The sequence below is a fragment of the Onychomys torridus genome, chromosome 4 (genome assembly GCF_903995425.1).
Source record: "Onychomys torridus chromosome 4, mOncTor1.1, whole genome shotgun sequence".
Classification (NCBI taxonomy): domain Eukaryota; kingdom Metazoa; phylum Chordata; class Mammalia; order Rodentia; family Cricetidae; genus Onychomys; species Onychomys torridus.
The window spans coordinates 10972107-10995949 of record NC_050446.1 but is presented as its reverse complement, the minus strand read 5'-3'; the positions used below and the strand labels follow the sequence as shown (position 1 = coordinate 10995949).

Below are 23843 nucleotides of genomic sequence, written 5' to 3'. Positions count from 1 at the left end.
ACTGCCTGTCCAGACATCTTTGATCTCTTTTATTTTCCTGGGCAGAGCTAGAGGACTGCGACATAAATACTGCACAGGTAGGTGGCCTCCTTCTGAGCAAGTGGCTAACTAATGAAGACCTTCTCTCTTGTGACAGGGGCACCCTGGCAAAGAAGGTCCTCCAGGAGAGAAAGGAGGCCAGGTAGGTACCCACTGCCTCCTGCCCCCACAGCCAGTCTCTGACTAGGTCTCCCGGGCAGGGTGGAGGACAGTGCCTGCATTGTAAGCTCTGGTCAGTTATTGAGAAGGTCTTTTGACTGTTGAAGGATGTCATTTCCCTGAACAGGATACCCCTGTTTCCCTCAGCTGAAAATTGCTTCGCCACAAGGTGCCTAGAATGGGGACATGTTTCTTTGTCTTTTCTCAACCCAGCGCTGGGTTTATGTTACATGGCTATCTCTTTTCCAAACCCTCCTGGTCTCCTGGAACTGGACACAGCATCTGATTGTCCTCAGACAATTTTGCTCTTTGAAAGGCACCACCAGCTTCCTCCATCATAAGCATCAGTATCAGTGTGGACCTCGGGCAGGGCTTCCTACATATGCCACAAAGCTGCTTTGCAGGGTCTCATGGAGGATGCCCAGGTGCTCACACTTGAAAGTAGCTAATGTTCCTTCCCTTTGGTTTTAGGGTCCTCCTGGCCCCCAGGGTCCCATTGGCTACCCAGGTCCCCGAGGAGTCAAGGTAAGAGGGACTGCACAGCTCTAGGTCTTCCTGGGAGTCAGGGTGGGATGGGTGCACGGCCCTGGCTGGTTCCTGGAAGTTCCTCTATGGTTAAGCCCCACACCAGTCACTCTAGCGAGGCCTGGCTCCCCAGTTCAGTACAGATGCTGGGACCCTGGACATCAGATCTGAGCAGGTGAAAATACAGCCTGCCAGCAAGGGGACAGACTGATACAGAGCAAGGGACTAGCTCCTAGTCAGCCTGTGAAGAAGCAGGCGGCACTGGACCATCCTCTAGTGTTTACCTTTTGTCCTACCAGGCTGATCTCAGGAGCCTCTCCCAGGGGGTAGAGCTCATGGAGCAGGGGCATGGCCAGCCGGGGGAAACCCAGAAACAGTCCTTTGAGCCACTGGCATGTTGGAAAAGGGAAAAGAGCAGCATGCCCTCTCAAATCCCGGGAGCCAGGGTTTATGGGAGATGTCCATTTGTTCACAATCATGTTTCTGCTGGTAGAAATTCCCGGAACCTTGTTAAGGGACACAGAATGCCAGAGCAATATTGAGAGCAACGTCCCTTTTGTCCCCTCAGCACTAACTGTGTTTGCTCTGAGCTGCAAGATTTAATCTTGAGTTCCGAGGTTCCCAGGGCGAAGGCACACTCCTCTGTAGAAGATGAGTGTGGACAGGGCCTTTTCTTCCCCCATAACAGGGACTTAGCAGCATCTCAAAGCTCCAGGTTTCCCACTGGCAAAAAAAGATAACAATCCCTTCCTTCAAACCCGACATAAAAAGAAACACAGGTGCGCCCCTGTGAGTGTGCACATGTACACAAGCGCAGGCACAAAAATGACTTCTTAGGTTTGAAGACTTTATAGAAATATGATCAAGGCTGCTGCAATCACCCTTCTACTTTGTGGCACTTTCTCTCTGTCCAGCACTGCTGAAGACCCAAACTACACAGCTGCCCTGGGGAGGGGGGAGGGTTGAGAACTCAGGACCTCAGTGTTCAGAGACTATGCAGGATCTCACCAAGCATGGTACCCCAGTCTAGACTTGAACCCAAATGGCCCTGCTTCCATGTCTCAGAAACAGGGACATCTCTCAAGAGCGACCTCTTAAGGACAGCAGCTGTAGGTTGGTCAGGTTCCTCTGTCAGCATGCTTTTCCCAGCAGAATGCCTAGTAAATCCTGTAAGGGGGATAATTGAGCAGCACTGCTGATTATGGGAGCTCCATGCGTGTTTATCTTACAAATTCCTGTTGCCTACCCTGAGCCTTTGGCAGCTCCTATACATGCTAATTGCATAAGGCTTCCTGTGCAAGCTGAAAGGTGTTTACTTTAAAATGTTTATGGGGAATGCTCTTATCTATCTATCTGATTAAAATTCACTCATGACATGAGCATTCCAGTCAGACTTGGAAGCACAGGGAAAAGCAAGATTTAAGACAATTTTCAAGAGAGGAATAGATGCTCCTGCTCCTGGCCACCTAGTGAGTTCCAGGCCCATGGACACAGCAGAGGTGAGGTGCTAGCTGTCACTATTAGGGTAGTTCCTTGGCTAGGGAGATCTGGTCGTTTCCCACCTTAACTTCTCCCTGAGAAAGGGTTCTGCTGTGGATTATCTGTCTGCTGCAAGAGAAATTCCGTGATTAGGGGTTTTGAAGTAGAGGCTGGAGGTCCAAGGTCAAGGAGCAAGTAGGTTCATCATTTGGTCAGAGCCGCTTCCTGCTTCACAGCCTGGATCTTCTCACTGCAGCCTCTGAAGGCAGGTGGAGCTAGCGGACTCCGCCCACCTCCTCCCCTTCTAAGAGATGAACTCAGGGCCTCTGATGAGCACTCCACCACCGAGCTAAGTCCCCAGGCTCCCCCCCCCCCACTTTCACTTTTGGTTTTGAGGCAGACTCTCACTAAGCTGCCTAGGTGGCTGGTCTTAAACTCAGGATCCTGCTTAAGCCTTGGGAGCAGTTTGGATTACAAGTCTGTGCCAGCAGGGCTGGGCCTGAGAGTTCATCTCTGACAGGATCTTGTGATTCTGTTTCTCCCCTCCATGGATGTGCCTGGAAGAGTGAGAGGGTGGGTGGGGCTTGAACAGCCACCTGAACAGCCCAGCAACTGTCTTCTTCTTTGGGGACTTCGAGATACCCAGAAGGTATCTCAGGAAAAGAAAAGTGTTCAGAGACCATGAGCTCCAAGGCAGCTGGCCAGACAGGGCACATTGTGCCTTTCTGGGTTCTTTGGACCACAGATGTTTTAAACTCCTGTTGCTTGGGTGTTTAGGTCAAGGCTGCTCACAGACTGTGTGTGGACAGGTGTATGTCAGATGTCTCCATGTCTACTCTGGGCCCCCTGCATTTTTCAGTTCTGTCCACCATTAATTCACGTTTGAGCAAGCACAGAACAGACTCCCTAGAGTCAGCATCCATGCTCCAGGACCATCTATAGTAGCCACCAAGGGCCAGGGCCTGCTGTCCTAACAGATTGGGAACCTCCACGTCAACCCTCATCTATTTGTCCAGTGTCAGGATGAGTGATCTATGAACAAGAATTGCTCTGACCCAGCTGCCACCCAGATTCTCCCTGCTCCATGGCTGTCCATTAATTCTACATCCCAAGTCAAGCATCATGGGATACTGAGTAGGGATGTTGCCAACAATGGACTTGTCTCCTGATGCTCCAAGCACTCCCTCCCTCCAGTGGTTAAGCTTTCATGACACCTGTGCTCCTGGTTTATAGCTCTTAGGTTCCCCTGTCAAGGCACAGGCCACAGCCCAGGCTCCTGAGTTTGTGTGTCTCTACCCTTTATTCTAAAGCTCTTCCCAGCCCCAACAGAAGGCGTAGAACTACCAAGCTCTGTGTAGATCTAGTCAGCAGAGGGCAGCTGGTGGCCCCTGGGTCCAGAAGGTAGTTCAGGCCCAGGCTGCAGCCTCAACCAGAAGAACTGGGCCATGTGGCTCCTCTGGGGTCCTATGCAAAGGTGACTTGAGGCAGATACTGGAGTCAATAGTGAGTCCATGTAGGTAAATGTCACCCCTTTCAGAGGTCTAAGCGCAAAGTCATGGACTGTGAGGATGTGGCTGCATCTGTCACTAGGTCTCACAGTTTCACTTCCATCAGCAGAGGCACTGGGTCCATTGAGAATGGGAGAAAAGGGGCGTGGTCCGTGTCCTTAGAGCTGTGTCCACCCTGGGCGGAGGACAGCCACAGTCCTTGTAACATTAGTTGATGTAATACCGTGTCGCCTTTCAATGATAAAGCAGAATTAACACAGACAGATGGGGCACAACTGCTGTCTACTGGATGCCCAGTATGCACTGGTCACAAAGCTAGGGTCCTCATCAGTCCACTTCCAGGTAAGGAAACCGAGGCACACAGAAGACTGGGACATCCTCAGAGGCCATAGAACAGAGTCAGGATCTTAACCTGCTTGCCTGCATTGAGTTCTTCCTAGCTGCAGGGTTGAGGGACTGTTTCTAGAACAGACAGGCATGTTAGCATAGGAAAGTGTAGAGGGGTTTGGGTCCTTGGAAAGGCAAAACCAGACCTTTGAGCAATTGGCCAGGGAGAGGTTTGGATGTTTGCATAGAAAGAGGATTCAAAGGCCACTGTAGGAATGAAGGACACTGGGGGCCTCACGTGAGCCCCTGCCAATCAATGTGAGCACAGGAAAGGCCTTTCCCTCCGGAGATGGGGGATGTGTTGGATAAGGGCTCATCTGAGGCTGGTACATACCACCTGTGGGAGCTGTTCCCTTGACCCCTGCCCCCGGGCCTTGTGTGTTGGTAATCATTCTCTCTTCTTGCCTGCACAGGGGGCAGATGGCATCCGAGGTCTGAAGGGTACCAAAGGCGAGAAGGTAAGGGTCTGTCCCCTTGAGGGTGGGCTGGCTCAGTGTGATACGAGACCCATTGGGGTTTTCCCTAAATGTGGAGGGGAATTGATGTTTCCCTGAAGGAAGCTCACTTGTCTGTAAAAGTAGAAAGGAGCTGCCGAGGACCATGGTACTGTCAGTATCTCCTGCTCTGGCCCAGAGCATGAGGCCCTAAGATGGCCACAGTGCTGTCTTCACATCCCTCCCTCCCCCAAGTCTCTCCCTGTGAGTCCATCACAGGTGCAGTCCTCATGGTGTCAGTTGTCAGTGTTATTACCTGAGAAGCCCAGCGTTCCATCCAGAGTCCATCCAGGCCAGGTTTACAGTCCAATCTCAGGGCTCAGAGCAGGGACCTGTGAAGACATGTCCAGCCCAGTGACTATTCACACTCTCTTATAAGCCACATTTCAGAGTGTGGTACTGCCATGGTCAAGGCTGCCTATCAGGCCTCTGTGGATCATCATTGGTTAATGCAAAGCTAACTAATGACTCTGAATGCCATCGAGTCAGCGTGCCCAGTGCCCCTGGCAGATGAGACATCCTGAGCCTCACGAAACTGTGCAGCCAGCCACTTCTGTCTGTTCCATTTGGTGGTAGGAGGCCTGGCACTTGGATGACCTGCCCATCTTGAGCTCCATCCTATTGGGCACTCCCTTGCCATTCTGCTGTCGTTAGCGGGTGTGTTGCCCTTTGTGGCAGGCTGTGGAGCTCCCTGGGATACTGGGGTCTGAAGGCTGTGAGAGCAGGGCCTGCCAAGCCTCAGCTCAAGTGCCTGTGCTTACCGGTGTGCATGCTACTGCTTCTCACAGGACACCCGTGGATATTTTTGCCTTCTTTCCTGAGTGATCTGCTAACCTGAAATCTGTTCTCTAGAGAGTACTACTACAAGGGCTGTGGTGGGAACAGCACAATATCTGTGTCATCTACCTCATGTCTGGGTGTTAACTAACCAGCCAGATACCCTTTGGGCAGGCCAGGAGGCCTTTCATTCCCTACCCCTTCCAAAGCACCTCCATAGGGTAGAACCCTAGGCCTCTTTGAGGAATGGCTGTATCTTCTGAACAATTCAGCCAAGAACACCTCTATGTGTATCTTCTAGGGCTTTAGTGAAAGGCAAATTCCCTTAGGAGCAGATCCCCCTGCCCTTGTCAAGGACTTTCCAAGCCCTGTGTCCCAGAATTCCCATCCTGTTGGGAGGCTCTATGACTGGAGGGCCTCTACCTTTTTGAGGAGTGTTCCTAGAGTCCTAGCTTCACTGCTTTACTTTGTCTTGTCCTCGTGAGACAGAACTGCATGGGAAGATGTGACTGGGTTCCATGGGACACTGCCTTGCCAGGAAAGTTCCTGGGATGTACCAAGGGGCCCAGGAAAGCAGACTGGGATGGTTCTAGGGAGAAAGGATGTCTGAGAACCTATGGCCCTGGTATGTCATGCATACTGTGGCAGGGGCCTTGGGGCTGGGTAAGAGGCCAGGTGTCCACATGCCTCATTCTGTGCAGGTACGAAGCTTCCTCCCTGTATAGCACTCTCCTGCTTCTAGCCTGGGCTTGGGGCACTGCGTTGTGCAGTGGACAGTGATGCTGTGGAGTGGAGTTCTTCTCTGAAGGCTGATGTATTTTCTTGTCTATGCTCAGGGTGAAGACGGCTTCCCTGGCTTTAAAGGCGACATGGGAATAAAGGGTGACCGGGTGAGTGTTGTGGGCCTAGAATTTGGGCCAGGGACAAGTAGAGTGGGTCTGGGGACCTGTATGAAAGCTATGGGTTTAGGGGAGCACAGAGCAGCTTATCAGAAAGAAGATAACACTTCTGCAAGACCTTGGTCGGAGGACAGAGTATCTGGAGCTGGGGGGTGGCAGGGCATGTGCTCTTTAGACTGCTCCTCAGTTCCCACTCCAAAGCCAGAGCTGTGTTAACCCCAAGGACAACTGTGGTCACAGGTATTCTACCCTGGGTGTAGCTTAGTAAGGACAGAGGTCCCTGGATTACAGAAAAATTTGACTCCAGAGGATGGTGAGCAACCCCAGAAAGAGGAAATATGAGGGGGAAATGGAAACCATCCAGACAAGCCCGAAAGCAAGCCACTGCCCAAGATAAGGCAGATGGTCAGCAGGACCATACCCTATTGAGGGTCTGCAGTCTCTGCTGAGCTCCTGGACGTCCCATCCTGGTCCCCAGGGGGCACCCAGGTCTCTCTTGAAGCCCATGCAACCCCAGTCCCCTGCAGTTTTGTGCTGGGCAGTGGATGAAGTCCCCACAGCCTGACCGCCTTCTGATGAGTTGCTCACCCCAGTTCCCGAGAAAGCTGTCGGTGCAGAAGAGGGCATGGTTTGCTCAGGTGGGGGTGCCTAGCACAGCGAGCACAATGAACCAGGTTTTAACAGTGGCACTGAGGCGGTTTCTAGGCGGTGACCTTTAGATCCACCTGCTAGCTCCTGCTGAGAAGTTCCCCCACAACTTCAGAATGAGCCAGAGCCTGGCAGCAGGTGACGCACTGTGCTCCGGGTAGCCCAGCTGTTGTACACACACAAGTATTGTCTATTGGCTAATCCAGGCCTGTTGTCCACTTCTGTAATTATCCCCGAATGGGCCCCAAAGTTGCCTTTGGCTAACATTCTGGAACAAGAGAGCCTATACACTTGACACGTGTCGCCGCAACCTGACAGAGAATGGCAGAAACCACCTGCAAATCTGTCAGAGGAGGAGAATAGAATAAGGATTTGGTGTCCCATTATGCTGCTACTGAAGGTGGCTGCCCCAGGCCTCCTCCAGATGAAGGTTCTTCATGCCTCAGCTGAGGGGCCACCCTAAGTCAACAGCAGGAACCCCTTTGACTCCTCCTCTGGGATGTCTTGGCACACACAATTAGAGTCCACTGACTGAGGCACAGGTGTGGTGGTGTGTGACAAGGCAGGAGGACAGGCATGAGTTTGAGAGACCTTGGAGATGAGATAGAGGTAGGAGATAAATGGTGGATAGATAAATGATAGATAGATAGATAGATAGATAGATAGATAGATAGATAGATAGGCAGACAGACAGACAGACAGACAGACAGATAGATAGATAGATAGACAGACAGACAGACAGACAATGAGTCACACAAAAGATACTTCCTGGGAGCACAGTTCAGATTTCAGCAGACAAGGGTGAGTTGAGGGAGCGAGTGCTATGGCTTTGTTTCCCTCGAGCCTTGCGCTGGGCTTTCTGTAGGTGCTCAGGTGGGGATACCTTAAGGATTGGTAGGTTGAATGAGCACCCTGCAGTTGTCTGTCTCTGAGCAGTCTGTGCTTTGATGTGTGTGGGTCGTCCATCTGTCTGCAGCTGCTCTTGGAAGCAGCGAGTCAGAGGACTCATGCACAGGCCACTAAGAGCTCCAGGGTACCTATTTGGAGATGGCCACAGTGCTTCTGCAGCCTGAGTGGGTATTCTTTGTCTGGATGTAGACTTCATACCAGCAACTAGGATCACTGGATGAAGTCTCTGGTGTGCACCCTGGGTCTCCTGGGGGTGGGTTATAGCCAGATCACTGTCCAGTTGGGGAGAGGTCCACCTTGATGCCTCCTGAGGCTTCAGAAGAAGGTGAATTTGAAGACTGTGTTGGTTTGGTTGGGATCAACTAGGAGACACACCTCTGGGTGGGCCTTTAAGGGCATGGCCTGGAAAGATTACTGTTCCTCTAGAGAACCCCAACTAATGCAGGGACAGAGCGAGTTGCAGCTACTATTGCTAACCAGTTATTTTCGCCAGGAGTCACTGAACTAGACAGGGGAGTCAGGGAGCAGAGATGGAAGCCAGAGTGGCACTCGGTGCAGAGGGGTGACAGCGGTTCAGCTGTACCTTGGATTTACCACTAGTTTGCAGAGAAAGGCCAGGCAAGCCCAGTTCTCACACAGCATGCCTGCTTGGCAGCCCTACCCCAGGACGGTGGGAGGCATCAGTTGGGAGTGGAGACTGGGAAGAGTCTCCTTCACCTCATCTTTTTTGATTGCAGGGGGAGATCGGCCCACCTGGTCCTCGAGGAGAAGATGGTCCTGAAGGTCCAAAGGGTCGTGGTGGTCCCAATGGTGATCCTGGTCCTCTGGGACCCACTGGGGAGAAGGTTCGTGTTCACAGCGCTTAACTATGCCTCGAGGGCTCTGAGTACCAGATAGGTAGTGGGACTCCTGAATAGCCCATGCCCATCATCCCAGCCTTTGTCACCTCTCTCTCTCTCTCTCTCTGTGTGTGTGTGTGTGTGTGTGTGTGTATCCACTGGTCCTTTTCCTGTTCCAAGTTCCCCTTCTGAGCCCCCCACCACACCTTGGAGGCAAAGCTTGGGGACCTGACCAGCCACACATGAGCACACATCCCTATCAAGTCTTGTCTCCACTTTGGGAGTGACAGAATGTCCTAACTGCAGTATGACAGCCTGGCATGTGCATGAGGCTCCAGTAGGCACCTGTCTCTAGTCTGCCCTGTACCAGCAGTACCCTCCTACACCTTGTCCCCAGTAACCTGAGGAGGAGGGGACACAGGAGGACTCAAGCCTCCCACTCCATCTGGCCCTGGGCTAGAACTCTTACAGAGGGTTCAGAACCCCCACAGATAAGACCATTCTTCCTCCTGGCCATGTTATCCATCCCTTTGCTTGGTGTTTGGCTTTCCAGGCATGCTGGTAGGGTAGGGCTTAGAGACCCACTCAGTTCCAGGCGGAGATCCAGTTGCCTCTGTATGCCGACCATACCCTTCCAACCTGCCCTAGCCCCTCTCAGAATACGCCAGTGTTCTCTGCTCAGAGAACAAGGTTGAGTAGAAAGTCATGTTTGTGATTTATGAGTCTTTTTTTCTGCTCCTAGGGAAAGCTCGGAGTACCAGGATTACCAGGGTACCCAGGAAGACAAGGGCCAAAGGTAATTTAAGTCCTGCTAAGTATGTCCTGGCAGGCACCATCCCATGTGGCACCCCACACACTCTAAACCCCCTCATCCATTTTCCACTTCTGCATGGCCATAGTAGAACAATATGTTCACCATGATCTTGTAGTCCCCAGGCAGCCTTTGATCAGGCTCACAGAAAGCACTTGGACAATGAGTTGAGCCTTTCAGGGAAGGGGACAGAAACTATCCCAGCCTTGGGGCCAGTTCTGGGGCCTGGTGGCCTGTTGGGGGTGCCTAGCCCCCTGACTTATCCACATCACTTTATTTGGAAGTTTGGAGACTGTTTGTATTGGAGCAGAGACAACCACTGTCTTATCTGCAGTAATGTTCAGGCTTAAGTGGAACAGGTCCTAAAGGCTTTGGAAATCAGTGTGAACATTATTTTCCTCTCATCCCACATTTGATTATTCATGGTTCCTCCTTAAACAATAACTGCTGGCTACCCTGGAGACCTGGTTAGCAGCCCTCAGCCAGCCCGCCCCAGATTAGCATCCCTGCCCTTCTGCTGCCTGCTAGCTCACTGTCTGACTCACAAGAGCCAGGGCCTGTCAACCAAAGGAGGGCGGGCTGCATGGGCAACTAGTGTCCTGTCCTTCCGTCCACTCCGTGTGAACACACATCCAGCCTGCAGGAGTGTGTCCCTTAGATGTGACTACAGTGTATCTGCCACCTGGAGCTATCCACCCCAGTGTTGGGGGATGGGCTCCTGGGCACATTTTCCTTCCTCTTTTCAGGTACTTGTCTCAGGAGGAGAGATAAGGAGTGGAGACATTTGAGAGAGGGGAGGGTGGGATGTGACTCGGCGCTGGCAGCTCTGGGGGCACGAGAAAGCAGGATCTGAAACTCTGTCCTTGGGTTGTGTGACTTGATGTAGCAATGGGCTGCACAGTGGCCTGGGAGTTCTATGTCATCCACCCCAGGTCCCCCTGTTTCAACCTCCTGCCTGGGTGGCCAGGTGGACATAGAGGACTGCAAAGCATAGAAACAAGCAGACTTCCTGGAATAGGAATGTGCTCAAGTCAGGATGTCAGGCCACCCAGAGGGCAGAGACTCACAAAGGGCTGTAGACAACACCTGCATTGGTGCACAGTGGGCTGCCCTGGGTATGTCCTGGGGAACCCCTGTGTCATCTTTTTGTATATAGAGGGGGTTTGGATGCTTGGCACACTGAAGTCTTGAGAGCCATATTTGGCCTGTTCTTACATCTATGCCTGGATTTGTGTCCATTTCTGACCTTGCAAACCATCATGCTTTAGTTAAGGTATTATGGACAGATTACAAAGTATGACAACAGGACCAGTGAACAGAGCTGAAAGATGCAACCCCCATTTCCAGGGTACCTCAGCCACACATGTTCTCCTATTCCCCAAAACATCAGCTCACAATGCACAGTCTCTATGTGGGGAGCAAGATGGAATATACTAGGACTTAACTTTGGGTTTTAGATTTGGAGTCTAGAGAATGCTCAGGAAATATTGAGTGGTAGATGGGTGTTGAATGGGGGGCAGGCAGGTGGCTAGACAAATGGATGATAGGAGAGTAAAACAATGGGTGAATGGGTATTCCATGGGTGGATGGGTAGGGTGGCTATCTGGGTGGGTATTCCATGAGTGGATGGGTAGGGTGGCTAGCTGGGTGGGTATTCCATGGGTGGATGGGTAGGGTGGCTAGCTGGGTGGGTATTCCATGAGTGGATGAGTAGGGTGGCTAGCTGGGTGGGTATTCCATGGGTGGATGGGTAGGGTGGTTATCTGGGTGGGTATTCCATGGTGGGGGGGCCTGGGTGGTATTCATGGGTGGATGGGTAGGGTGGTTATCTGGGTGGGTATTCCATGAGTGGATGGGTAGGGTAGCTACCTAGGTCATTTGGGTACAAAGCAGATTCGATCAGTGGGTAAGGAAGGGGTGTGACCAGTAACAGGAACTTGTCCTGGTGGGCATGATAGTGCGGTCCTTGCTCCTGACTTGGTGGTCTTGTTTCATCCCCCCTTAACTGTCTTGCAGGGCTCTATTGGATTCCCTGGCTTCCCGGGTGCCAACGGAGAGAAGGGCGGCAGGGTAAGGATGGCAGTTGCTTGGCTGTCTTGGTGTGCAGGTGTTGGCTCTCCAGTCGACGCTCTGTTGGTTTTTCCCCATTTGTTATCAAAACCACTTTTTCAGAGGTAGCTGACCTTGAGCTCTAGGCCTTTCTTTAACTTTCAGTTATGGAGGCACCATGATTGGAAGGGGCAATGGTAAGAAGAAAGAGCGTGCTGGGAAATGGGGCTTTCTGATGGACAGGAGTCGGGAAGCTCTTGGGGCACCTCCAGATTCTCTTCCTCCTGAGAGACTTTCCTGTCTCCCTGAGTGCAGTGTCACCCAGACCTACAGTCCCTGTTGGAAGTTACCCTGGTTCTAAGTACAGGACAGGGCATGATACCATTGGGTTCCCTCTGTTGTCCTCCTCACAGAGGTATCTTGAGGGCTGACCTAGGGGAGCCACACCCCCACACCTTCTGTGATGTCCTTGTTGGCTCAAGCCTTCCCTGTAGAAGCCCTCCTGGACGTCACTGGGTGACGTCTCAGACCCTGAGCATTGCCAGTTGGGAGGTAGAGTTTGATGGTCAACTTGGGCCTTGGGCATCCAGGGGACAGAGAGGCCATTGTGGTTGGGGACACAGAATAGAGTGCTCCTGACTGGCTTCTTTCAGCAGGACATTGCTTCATCAGCATGTCATGTGTAAAGCAGAGTTGATGTGCTCTTGAAAACCAGGAGAATGACTTCAGGATATGAGACCATGTGAACAAGCCAGTGGTCACCAGCCTCACAATTCAGAAAGCAGGGCTGTCCTGAGAGCGAGCTCACAGGGTGGAGGCTATCTACTGCCACCATCGCCTCTTTCTCATGTGGTCCCTTTATCATCTTTCTATTTTTCTACATATCTTCTATGTTCTTTCTGCCCATCTATCTGTCTGCTTGTCTATCATCTATCATCTATCCTTCTCTTCTCAGTCATACCCTCTATCTAGAATCACCTGACTAGTGTTTGTGGGAAGGGTTGTCCCCTGGCATATTTGGACATATTCCCTGTGAGGCTAGGGTCTCACAGGTGTGGAAGATGCTGCTGTCATAGGATGGAAAGCCCAAGGGCTGTTGCTTTGCCTAAGTGTCCTTGGACCACTAGATGTGACTGACTTTCCCAGCTGTCCATGGAGGCTAGAGGCTGGGCTGGTCTTGCAACCAGCTTCTGGTGCAGACTTGTATCCTGAATTAACGCCAACCCCAGGGTTCAGGTTGTGTTGTCCTGTTACTGTGGACCCCTGAGTCACATGGGCTTCACAGAAGGCAGTTCATTTGCTTGCACTGCACGTCTCCTAAGCCCTTGCTAAGCTTAGAGCTTACCAGGCAGGGGATGCTCCAGTGACTGAGCAAGATAAGGAGCAGCCAGTAACCAGTGCTCAAGGGTAATGAGCATGCAAGGAAGGATAAACCGAGCCCCTAGACCCGGGTACTACCAGGAGGCAGAGATGTTCCTGCTAAGACCAGAAAGGGGTGGGGGCAGAACCGCTTAGAGAAGCTGGTGTAGCTGAGCCCAGGGCTATGCCTGGGGCTGGTGGAGGCTGTGGAAGCCTTGCCTCTGCAGTGCCTCGGGGTGGGTCTTTATCCCAAGGTAGCCAGAGTTTAGTCATGGGGTAGTAACTCTGGGGAGATTTTTGAAGTAGTTCTGGTCCCATGTGGGAGATGATCAAGAAGGGGCTGAGTACTGTGAAGGGGGTGGGTCTGGGCTGTACCCTGGAGTCCTGCTCTGCTTGCAGATGATCAGGTCAGCAGGCCACCTCTAGCGTGGGATGCCAGGCTGCGTTTACAGCATGTGTATGTGTTTGCCACTCACCCAAGCGCTACCCATACACCCCAGTCCTTGGTTACTAGAGATGGCTTCAGCAAAGCTAGTGGCTGGTGTCTGCCTGTCAGTGGGAGGAAAAGTGGGAAACCATCAGAAGTAACACTGCATCAACCAGCCAGCTGCAGACCAAGGCAGAGCCACGCCACAAGCAAAGCCGTGTCTTAGGATGAGACTGTACACCGCTCCTTGGAGGCATCCCAGGAGAGGAAGGCCCCGCTGAGCAAATTCAAGACTTTTCATACTTCAGCTTGTCCTTGTGCTCCAGAAAAGGCCATTTGCTGTAGGCAAAGTCATTTCAGGGACCTCCTATTCTTTCCTAGCAGGGTCTAGAGGCCAGGTACACCCAAACAATTAATTTTTGAGGGAGTCTTGGATGTATGCTTCGATCAGCACCTCCAGTCACCAGGCCAAGCTCTACTGAGGGTTAGATTACCACACACCCTGCTGAGCACCTTGCTACCCCAGGGCCCAGATGGAAGCTGCGTAGAGACTTCTTTGCCTCCTGCCAATGCTTGTGTGCCTAGATGCTCAGGTACCATCAGGGCAGGCTGCACCCGGGAGCCAGGAATGCTGCAAGGTCAGATGGGATGGAGTGTGATTTCAGGAAGTGGGAGAGGGACATCGGTGCTGGCAGTCCAGCCTGGATGACATACCCAGATGAGTCAGAGCTGGTTACACTGTCAATACGGGCACACACATCAGAAGACAGCCGATGTCTTACTTAATTTTCATATGCAAATATTTACCTGCAGCCAAAGAATGTTGGCACAGAGCTGAAGCATTGTAACAGGAATGCATGTGTTGTTAAGGGAAAAAAACCATAATTCATTTGCTATGATTTGTTTCATTAAATGCCTTTCAAAACGGGAGACTCTTTTGCTTCTGATAGTGAGCAAGTGGAAAATGCTAAGGAGAGACTCATTCTATGGCTTCAGCTTATAGATCGAATTGGCTCTGTTGGTAGAGACCGGGATAAACCCAGGATGAACCTCAGAGTGCCAGAGCCTCTGTGCTCAATCCATTACCTCTGTGTGCTGTGGGTAAACTGCGCTTGTGGGCCATTATATCCTCGCTATGGTAGAAAACAGAAAACAAATGCCATGCATTTGCTTTCCGGGGTTTGGAAAATGCAGATCAGCAACAGCAAAAGGACTGAACTCCGAGAGAAGCCGGGGACTCTTGGATATATGATTTATATGTTAAATTGCAGCTTCCCTTCGCGCCCGCGGAGCCTGATGAAAATTTAATGCCTAATATTCTTAACAGTAGCGGAAGAAAATTACGTGTGATAGGAGTTGACTTTCTTCTCTCTTCGTGTAATGATTTCTGTGCCTACTAAGAGGAGAGGAGAGGAGAGGAGGGGAGGGAGGAGGGGGGACGTGGGAGGGAGCAGGTGAACCACCTAAGTAACAGACACTACCCATCAATGTTTCTGCCTTGTACTTTCCCATTCATCCCAGCTAGGCCCTTCCTGGCCTCATTCTGGGTTCTTGACATCTCTTGTTAACTCAGGGAGGACAGCCTGCCAAGCAGGGCCGTCTATGCCCAGTGTCACTGACATCCTGTTCTCTGTTTGTAGGGGACCCCTGGAAAGCCAGGACCTCGGGGACAGCGAGGCCCAACGGTAATGCTCCTGTGGCCTAGGGCCACTCTGTACAAACTGAGCATCTGGGGTGTGGGTGGGCAGGCTCTGTGAATCTGGGGCCTCTGAGCTAACTGGCTTTTCTTCTCTCTGTTCATCGGTTCAGGGTCCAAGGGGCGAAAGAGGCCCGCGGGGCATCACAGGGAAGCCTGGCCCTAAGGTATGTACATGGTCCTTCTGGGGCATAAGAACTGTAGCTTCGTATTACGGAGATCATCCGTGGGTGGTCTGTGGTCTTTTCATGAAACAACAAAAAGAACAGTTTTCTTGAATAGCATTAAAGGGAGGCATGGCCTCCAGCAGCCTTCGGCACGCTTTGTGAGTTGGACCACATGACTAACAGTGACCCTAAGGAGATCCACGACAGACATAGTTAAGACAGCTCTCACACATAGGAACTTCAGACCCCCAGAAGCCAGGCTAGCAGAGCCCCGCCCAGTTCTGGTGGGGAAGCCTTATTTCTTTTCTGGTAAAGGTGCAGGGAACTGTAGAGATCTTTACTAGAAGGTTCTTTCTGGTGCAGGCACAAGCTGGAGCGACCACTGCCAGGACTCATTATTCTGAGGTGGTGAAAGCCATGCATGGCATGCTGCCCAGTTCTAACCAGTGAAAATCCAGAAATAAAGGGACCAAGCGACAGGCACCGCAGTGTTTGAGAGCATCTGTTGCTCTCACAGAGGGCCAAGGCTTGGTTCCCAGCATCCACATGGTGGCACAAAATTATCTGGAACTCAACTTCCAGGGTATCTGATACTGTCTTTGCAGACACCAGGCATGCATCTGACACACAGACTTGCATGCAGGCAAAACAACATTGATACACATAAAAATAAGTTTTAAAAAATCCCTAAGGGTATCTTGCTGAGAGGAGGTTCCAGTTAGCTGAGAGTCAGAACTGACCCATCCCTGACCTGTCCCCTCTTCTGTGCTAAGTTCCAGGTACATTACACATTACACACACACACACACACACACACACACACACACACACACACAGCTAAGCTCTTCATGAGAACCAGAATAGTCCTGAAGCTGAGCCTTGTGCTCTATCAAGTCATTTTGGTGTGTTCTTGGTTGAGCACAGCCCGTGTCTGACTAGTCTTGGGGACCTGTTCTGATATCACCACCCTGCTCATGCTAGCTCCCTATTGGCTGTGCATAGAGACAGCCTAGCGTGGAGCTGAAGCTCAATGCCACTACACACTACCCTGCACTGGGGTCAGGATGACCTTGAGCAACTTTGGCCTCAGACATTAGAGGGGCCCTGGAGGAGCCCTTGGCATGGCAGTCATGGTGCGCTTTTCTCTCCTCTCTCAGGGCAACTCCGGAGGCGATGGCCCAGCTGGCCCTCCTGGTGAGCGGGTAAGAGTCTTCCAGGCCTGGGCTATGAGAAGATTTCCAGGGAGGAAGTTGTCCCCAAACACTCTCCAGGCACTTAACCTTGGGTGAGCCAGTACAGGAGGCCAAGAGTGCCCTGCAGAGGAGCAGGGCTTGCTGAGGCCCAAGGGTAGCTCATATCCGGAAGATATGTGTTCCTTGGGGAAAGACCTCATCACATCCTCTGGACCCAGTCTTGGAATGCTGGAGTTGACTAAGACCACAAAAATTATGTCTTGACCTCATACAGCAAAGAGGTCTCTGGGGTATTGCCAGTGTCCCTAGCTTGGATATCTATCTATCTATCTATCTGTCTATCTATCTATCTATCTATCTATCCATCCATCCATCTACTTACCTACCTACTTACCTTCCCTATCTTCTATTACCCATCTATCATCTATCTATCTATCTATCTATCTATCTATCTATCTATCTATCTATCTAATCTCTGTCTGACTGTCTGTCATCTATTTTACCAGTCTATCTTCTATTACCCATCTATCTACCTTCTATATAGCATCTCTCTCTCTCTCCTCAGGTCCTCTAGAGTAAATGGGGAAATGGGGTCAGGTTAAACAGAGAGAAGGTTTTAGGTGCAGCCAGTGCCACAGTGAGGAAAGATTGGGGCTGCTAACAGGAAGAACAATTGTCCTTAAACTGCCCGTTCTCTGTCCCCAGGGACCCAATGGACCCCAAGGACCCACAGGCTTCCCCGGACCCAAGGGTCCCCCGGTAAGTACTGCTTTCTCCCATGGAGGTGGCAGGTCAGGTTTCCTTGACAACCATTCTCCTCATCTCCCTAGGATAGGAGAGGAAGATAAGGGCACACTGGACCCCTGCCAGGTGGGCAGTAGAGACAACCTCCCAAGCCTGGCTGCTAAGGCTGCCTGTGGCTGTGCCCCATCCATATAGGCCTCCTGTTCTGGAAAGCATGTAGTTATGGACAGAATTTCCTATTCATGAACCTCTCTGCTGAGGCCCTTCCCCTGTGTGGACCTCCTATGGCAGGTTCTGCTCTCATTGAGACCATCATGACATTCTGGTTGGGCTTGCATTAGTGTCTTGGGTGACCACACAAATGTAACAAACAAGGTTTCTTAAAACAACTGAAAGGGGTTGGGGATTTAGCTCAGTGGTAGAGTGCTTGCCTAGCAAGCACAAGGCCCTGGGTTCGATCCCCAGCTTAAAAAAAAACAAAAACAAAAACAAAAAACAAACAAACAAACAAAAAAAAAAACCCTGAAAGGTCTTTTGTCAATTCTGGGGCCATGTCTGAAGCCAAAGCTGGTTCCTCTCCAGGATTCAGGATCCAGGATCCAGGCAGGGTCCACAGCAGAAGTCCACAGTAAGGGAGGCATACTCAGGGCCACCTCCTGCACGGGAGGAAGGTACATGGTGGGAGGCATCCCACACACAACCAGTGAGAATTCATAGTAGAGGAGGCTTGAGTCAGGATAAGGCCCAGAGAAGGTGAAGATCCGTGCTAGGGGACTTTTGTGCAGGGAAGGTTGTAGGGGGAAGGGACAAGGCATGGAAGGTCCATGCCTGGGAAATTCCATGTTAGAGAAGGGACCATAGCCAGGGTCACTGTAGGGGAAGGCCCATAACATAGAAGGTTCATGGCAGGGAAGGGTCTGTGGCATGGGGGATCCACAGCAGGGGAAGGGCCTCAGTAAGAGATGCTCATGCCAGACAAAGTTCTGTCCAGACCCCTCTCTGGGTTCTGGAGTGACTATCCCTCCTCAGAGTTCATCAAGCTAGACAGATGAGGATCCCATTGCCTCCAGGCCACCCACCTACGCAAGCTTGGGAAGCTGGTTGACCTCCCCTACCTTTGTTAACCCCTTGGGCAGCTGTGAGATTGTGGGACAGGCTCTTCCTCGGCATCTAGTTCCATGATTACTGTCCCTGTACCTGCGGGTGATTTCTTTTCTCAAGAGCCACTAAAATGACAGTAATTTTTGTCACCTGCTTCTCTGAGCTGCTGAACAAGCCTTCCCTGCTGTGATTCTTTCCTCAGGGCCCACCAGGCAAGGATGGACTCCCGGGGCATCCTGGGCAGAGAGGCGAGACCGTGAGTATTACAAATGCTGGGGACATGGCTGTGCCTGGCCTCTCTGGCTGGGTCTCCCACAGCACTACATATAACATGCTGCTGGCTGCCCGGCGTAGTGTGTGTGTGTGTGTGTGGGGGGGGTCCTTCCCATCTGGGAAAGACCAAAGGCCTTGGCAAGGCGTCCTGCAGGTCAGCCATCTGCTGTTGTCTTGGGGTCCGGCTGTGGGGTGGGCAGGAGCCCCAGGATGTCGCAGTGGAAACTGGACAATGGCTCTTTGCTTGTTTTAGTAGTTTTGGCCCAAGGCCATGTTAAAAGCCATCAGGACACAGTACTGTTGGCGTCACAAGACCTGTGTCTCCAACCTTTATTTCCCCAGGGTCACTGTGAGTGCAGCCTTGCTGGGACACCACAGGCCTTATGTGGAAGAGTTCTTGGGGAGGCTCTGTACCTGTGGATAGCTGATTGTTTAAGCTACAGAACCCCATGACAAGGGCCATGTCACATAGATCCTAGTGTTGTCCATCTGGGCGAGTCCCGCTTGGAGAGCTGGTGGGAGGGAGCAAAAAGATGCCTTTAGCCTCCTCTGTCCTGGTAAACAAGAGTTTGTTCTGGTGAGATGAGACAGCTCGGTGTGTAGGTGCCTGATGGGGCAAGCATGAGGTCTGAGTTCCGATCCTCAGCGCTGATATGAAAGCTAAGCATGGAGTCTGTAACTCCGGTTGAGGAGAAGTGAAGACAGGAGGCTCCCTAGGAGTGACTGGCCAGCTAGTCTAGACAAGGAGTGGACTCCAGCTTCAGTAAGAGACCCTATCTCAGAAAGGGCATGGGCATGCCTGTGACCTTGGTTGCACTTGGGACCCTGGGATTTCAGCCTTTGAACAACTGAGCCCTCCAAGTGACACCCTTCCTGCCATGCTGGTTTCTCTCTGTGGTCCTGCCTCATCCACATTAAGGCCAGTTTGCACAGGTGTAAGTGGCTCTCACCAGCAGAGTGGGGCCCACAGGGCTGACCGGCTCCTGTGTCATTGCGTCCAGTCCATTGTGCCTGAAGGTTTCCAGGGGGCTCTCCTGGCTCAAACTGGCCCTCCTGATGTGGACCTTTGAACACCTCGTCAGATAGCGTCCTGGCACCTGCTTTAATATGTTGTCCCCACTGTCTTTCAGCGCACAGGGATGAGAAGCCTTTTAATTATGCCTTTGCCAATGTTTGAGCAGCCCGTACCGGCTGATAAATGGAGATTACCTTGCTCTTTTGTTTAGAGAGAAAAATTAAAACATTTCTTCAGAGCTTTGCACATTTTCCTCTAATGCCTTTCCAAGGAGACAAGAGAGAAGAATTTTGCATACTGTGTGCTTTTCTCTCTCAGACTCATTCTGCAGATCATTAAGCCGCCTGTCTTTGCTTGGAAAAGTATAGTTTCCAGCAACTGCTATCATGTCCCGTCACCTCTGTAGGCACAGGGGCACTTCTGTGATGCTGCTGACCCTCTGGGACTCATCTGGAGTCCTGTAAAGTGTGGACTTTCTTCCTTCTCCTCTCCTCCTCCTTTTGTTTCTCTCTCATCCTCCTCAGCTAATGAATACAAGTAGCCACTACTTCTCCTTAACAGGAGCCAAAAAAACCCGTTTCTCAGGAAGGAGCAGAAGACCAGTCTCCTTCTCAGACATGGCTGGCCCTGGAGTGACTGTGGACCTGGTGGGAGGCCTTGCTTGCCCTCCTCACGAACACAGCCATGAGCAGAGCTTTACTTTGGCTCCTGTGTCCTGTCAGCACTCCCCCACCCCCCGACCTGCCCATCACCCTTGTCTTTGACTGTCAGATAAATGTGTCTTAGAAATGGTTTCTTCTGCCCACTGTGTGAGCTGAGCTGGGCTGAGAGAGAAGAGCCCTCCAGGGACTACCGGGCAGAGTCGCATGTGGTTCATGTGGCCAGTGAATTGTGTGAGATATTAGACTGTCGCCTGCTGGCCCTGAGCCATCTGCTCACCCTCTTGCCATAGTGGTGACCTCTGCACAGCTAGAGTGCCCTTTGCAGGCCTTGGATAGATCCATCCATCCTTGGACACCCGGCAGCTGCGGGTGTATCTCACTGTGCGTACTTTGCTCTGCTATATGCCTCAGATCAAGCTTGGCTTGCTGTAGCTTCCTGCTCAATAGGAGAGTTTGGGCAGCAGAGCCCAAGTGGGGGACGAGCACTCAGATCCTCAAGGAGATAGCATCTATGAAGTGACTTTAAACTAACATATTTGCGCTGACGGCTTCAGAGAACAGCCAGGCCTGGCTCCCGCCTGTCCTAAACATGAAGAGAAGCAGGCTGGCGAGTCACCTGCCGTGCGTCAGAGGCGTGGAGAACAAAGGCTAAAAAGCCCCACAAAGTTGCTAATGAGCACCAGCCCAGAGATGGCTCTCCTGTGTCCTCAGAAAATGAACACGCAGTGACAAGAGAGAGAATAACAGACTTAAAATCCATTTCTCAGCACAAAGACATGGTGTGGAGCTAACCCACCTGGCTTCAGGACTCTCATGAAATTAATATGGGAAAGGAGCATAAGGCCTGACTCTAAATGAGAGTTTGGAGCACAGCCAGTGGGGATAGATGCGGGATGGGCTTCTGGGGAGACCACAGCAGGGTGATGGGTGCTGCTGTGGCCCTCAGCTTGCTGACTCTCTCCACAGGGTTTCCAAGGCAAGACTGGCCCTCCAGGCCCCCCCGGAGTGGTTGGCCCTCAGGTGAGTCCTTGTGCAGCATCATGGGGCTGGGGGTCAGGGCTGTGGTCAATTTTTCCCAGTTCTGGGGTGGTGGTGGTAGATCCCACTAATAAAGAGGCTTAAATCCCATGGCAGGTATATGCTAACTGTAGGAGATGAGCCCCTTGAAGGGGGCTGTGCTGAGAGAAAGCAGGTCACTCATGGAGCATGTGGCCTGCGTTCAGCAGCAGAGCTCAGGTGACTCCAGGCTAGACAGGGCCAGGCTCTGGAGTCTGACTACCCCCAAGGGCACAGGGGCCAGTGGTGTCTTCTTGTCCTGTGATGGACAGCAGAGGCACCTGATTCTTCTACACTGGACAGTGTCAGGGGCTCTGATCCTAACCAACACAGATCAGTGAAGGTTCTGGCTAGGGCTGATGGCTTTAGATCAAGGGCGGTATTGTATCTGCTACCTTGCTGCTTAGAAAGTCACGCCTGTCATATTGAGAAGAGACTGACGCCCAGTGCCACCCCAGAACTGTAGCCCATGAGGCCTTCTCCCCGATAGCAAACCTGGCGGCCCTCAGCACCTTTCTGATCACATCCCAGAAAAGGCCTCTAGAGAGGGCCAGGGGGACACCAGCCATGGCTACCTCTGTCCACTGACTTCATCTTTTCCCTCTGGCGTTTGGACGACGTGAGGAGCCTTGTGAGAGAAGAGTGATAGGTCCACTGTAGATGCTTCATCATCGTAGTTGGGGCTGTGCCTAGGCTCAGGAAGATTATCCTCTTGCAAGTCACTCAAAACCAGCATGTCACTCAAAAACAACACTGTCTCTCCCCATAGGGTCCCACAGGAGAAACGGGGCCGATGGGCGAGCGTGGCCACCCTGGCCCTCCAGGCCCCCCTGGGGAACAGGGCCTCCCAGGTGTTACTGGGAAAAGAAGGTACAAAGGTGAGTTTCTGGAAGCTTCCATGTCAGGGTAATCTTTTTTTTCTAGGGAATCAGTTAAAACTTTGCGTTTTCTCTTGATCCTCTTGGACAAATGGGTAATTTCTCAAATAATGCTGCTCTGAAACACACACGTTCAGATCTATTTTGCTTGAACTGAGACAGGGCTGTGACCTGCTGTAGACAGTGCACAGAGGGAATGTGGGATCAAACCATCCCCGCCCCTGTGGAGAGCGCCTTCCCCTGCTGCCCACTTCTCCCAGAAATGGACCAAAGGCTCCTAGTCTTCAGCCGCCAATACAGATCCGGTAGAGAACGGTCCTTTGAAAACCCCTCCCTTGAACACACTGAAAATAGATTCTGAAAGTGAAAAAGAATGTGTTTCCAACCTTGTGCCCAGTGTCAGCTCTTGCCATATCTGGTTTTTGTTTTTGTTTTTGTTTTTGTTTTTTGTAGTCTGTCCAGTAGGCTCAGGTGCCTCAAATTTGTGGTTGTAATGTTTGTGTGTTAGCACAAAAAAATGTCAAATTTCTGTAAGGGTAACTATAACCACAAACTCTCAGCCTATTTTTCATTATTGTTGTTGTTTTGAGACAGGGATTCACATTGTAGCCCTGGCTAGCCTGAAACTTGCCATGTAGACCAGGCTGTCTTTGAACTCACAGAGATCCACCTACCTCTGCCTCCTGAGTGTTGGTATTAAAGGCATGTACCCCCATGCCTGGCCCATCCCACCTGGTAAATATAAATTTAATGACATACAGTAAATAAATACTGAAGAAAATCATACTTTATGTGTGTTGAGTAAGTAAATACATACATCCTCAGATACATATGAATACATATGTGTGTATGTGAATACACATATATAACCCTAACACACATAGCACTTGGTCTATAAATCTACTCTAGATAGAGAGCTCATTGAGTTCAGAAAAACCTGTGTATTCCCATGTGAAGCCCAGGGAAAATTCTGGAAGATATTCTAGCTTTTACAGTTTCAGGAAAGGCAAGTCCAATAGTATCTGTTTTTAGAAGTGGACATTGGGCTGACAGCAAGTTCCTTGAGTGGCATGTTTTTAACCACAATCACTGATGTGCCCTTAGCTTGGCACAGTCCCATTGAGGACCCCTTGTGGCCCTGCTGGACTTTGTAGGCCTGGGCCCTGAATAAGCACGGGGACAGCATGTCACAGCTAGAGTCCCTTCCCCAGATCTACATACAGAGCCAGCCTGGAGAACATGGTTCCCAGGTGTGTGCAGGGGCTGAGCTCAAGTCCATGGAGGAATAGAGGAGACATGCCAGGTCCTGGCTTCCATCCCCAACCTCCAAATCGAAACAAAACCAGAGAGTTTCTTTAAAGCCAAGGGGCTAAAGGAAGCCTGGGTCAACCCAGATCCTACTGGATCCTGATAATTGCCTCACCCTAGATGTGAAGGAGATTGGTGGGAGGTCAACAGCTGGAGCTGATCCAGGTCGGGTTAACTCTGGCTCTCATTCCAGGGGGACCCAGGCCCTGCTGGCCTCCCTGGAAAGGATGGCCCTCCAGGATTGCGTGGATTCCCTGGGGACCGAGGGCTCCCCGGCCCTGTGGTGAGTGAGGGACTGGGTGGGTGTATCGGTATGGTTCACAGCCCTGGCGCTCCCTCTCAGTGCCCTCAACCCATATTTTTACTACTTTGCAGGGAGCCCTTGGACTGAAAGGCAGCGAAGGCCCCCCTGGCCCCCCAGGCCCTGCGGTGAGTCAAAGT

General features: G+C 51.6%; 1 protein-coding gene across 1 annotated transcript in view; it reads left to right on the top strand.

Moving 5' to 3' along the window:
- The window catches only part of Col5a1 (collagen type V alpha 1 chain), a 154160-nt gene that overhangs the window by 97259 nt on the left and 33058 nt on the right, over nucleotides 1-23843 (top strand). The window contains 17 exon segments of the mRNA XM_036184070.1: nucleotides 137-181; nucleotides 670-723; nucleotides 4511-4555; nucleotides 6205-6258; nucleotides 8562-8669; nucleotides 9406-9459; nucleotides 11491-11544; nucleotides 14950-14994; nucleotides 15119-15172; nucleotides 16330-16374; nucleotides 17071-17124; nucleotides 18413-18466; nucleotides 21127-21180; nucleotides 21986-22069; nucleotides 22071-22094; nucleotides 23596-23685; nucleotides 23778-23831. Of these exon segments, the coding sequence (XP_036039963.1) occupies nucleotides 137-181; nucleotides 670-723; nucleotides 4511-4555; nucleotides 6205-6258; nucleotides 8562-8669; nucleotides 9406-9459; nucleotides 11491-11544; nucleotides 14950-14994; nucleotides 15119-15172; nucleotides 16330-16374; nucleotides 17071-17124; nucleotides 18413-18466; nucleotides 21127-21180; nucleotides 21986-22069; nucleotides 22071-22094; nucleotides 23596-23685; nucleotides 23778-23831 (972 nt within the window).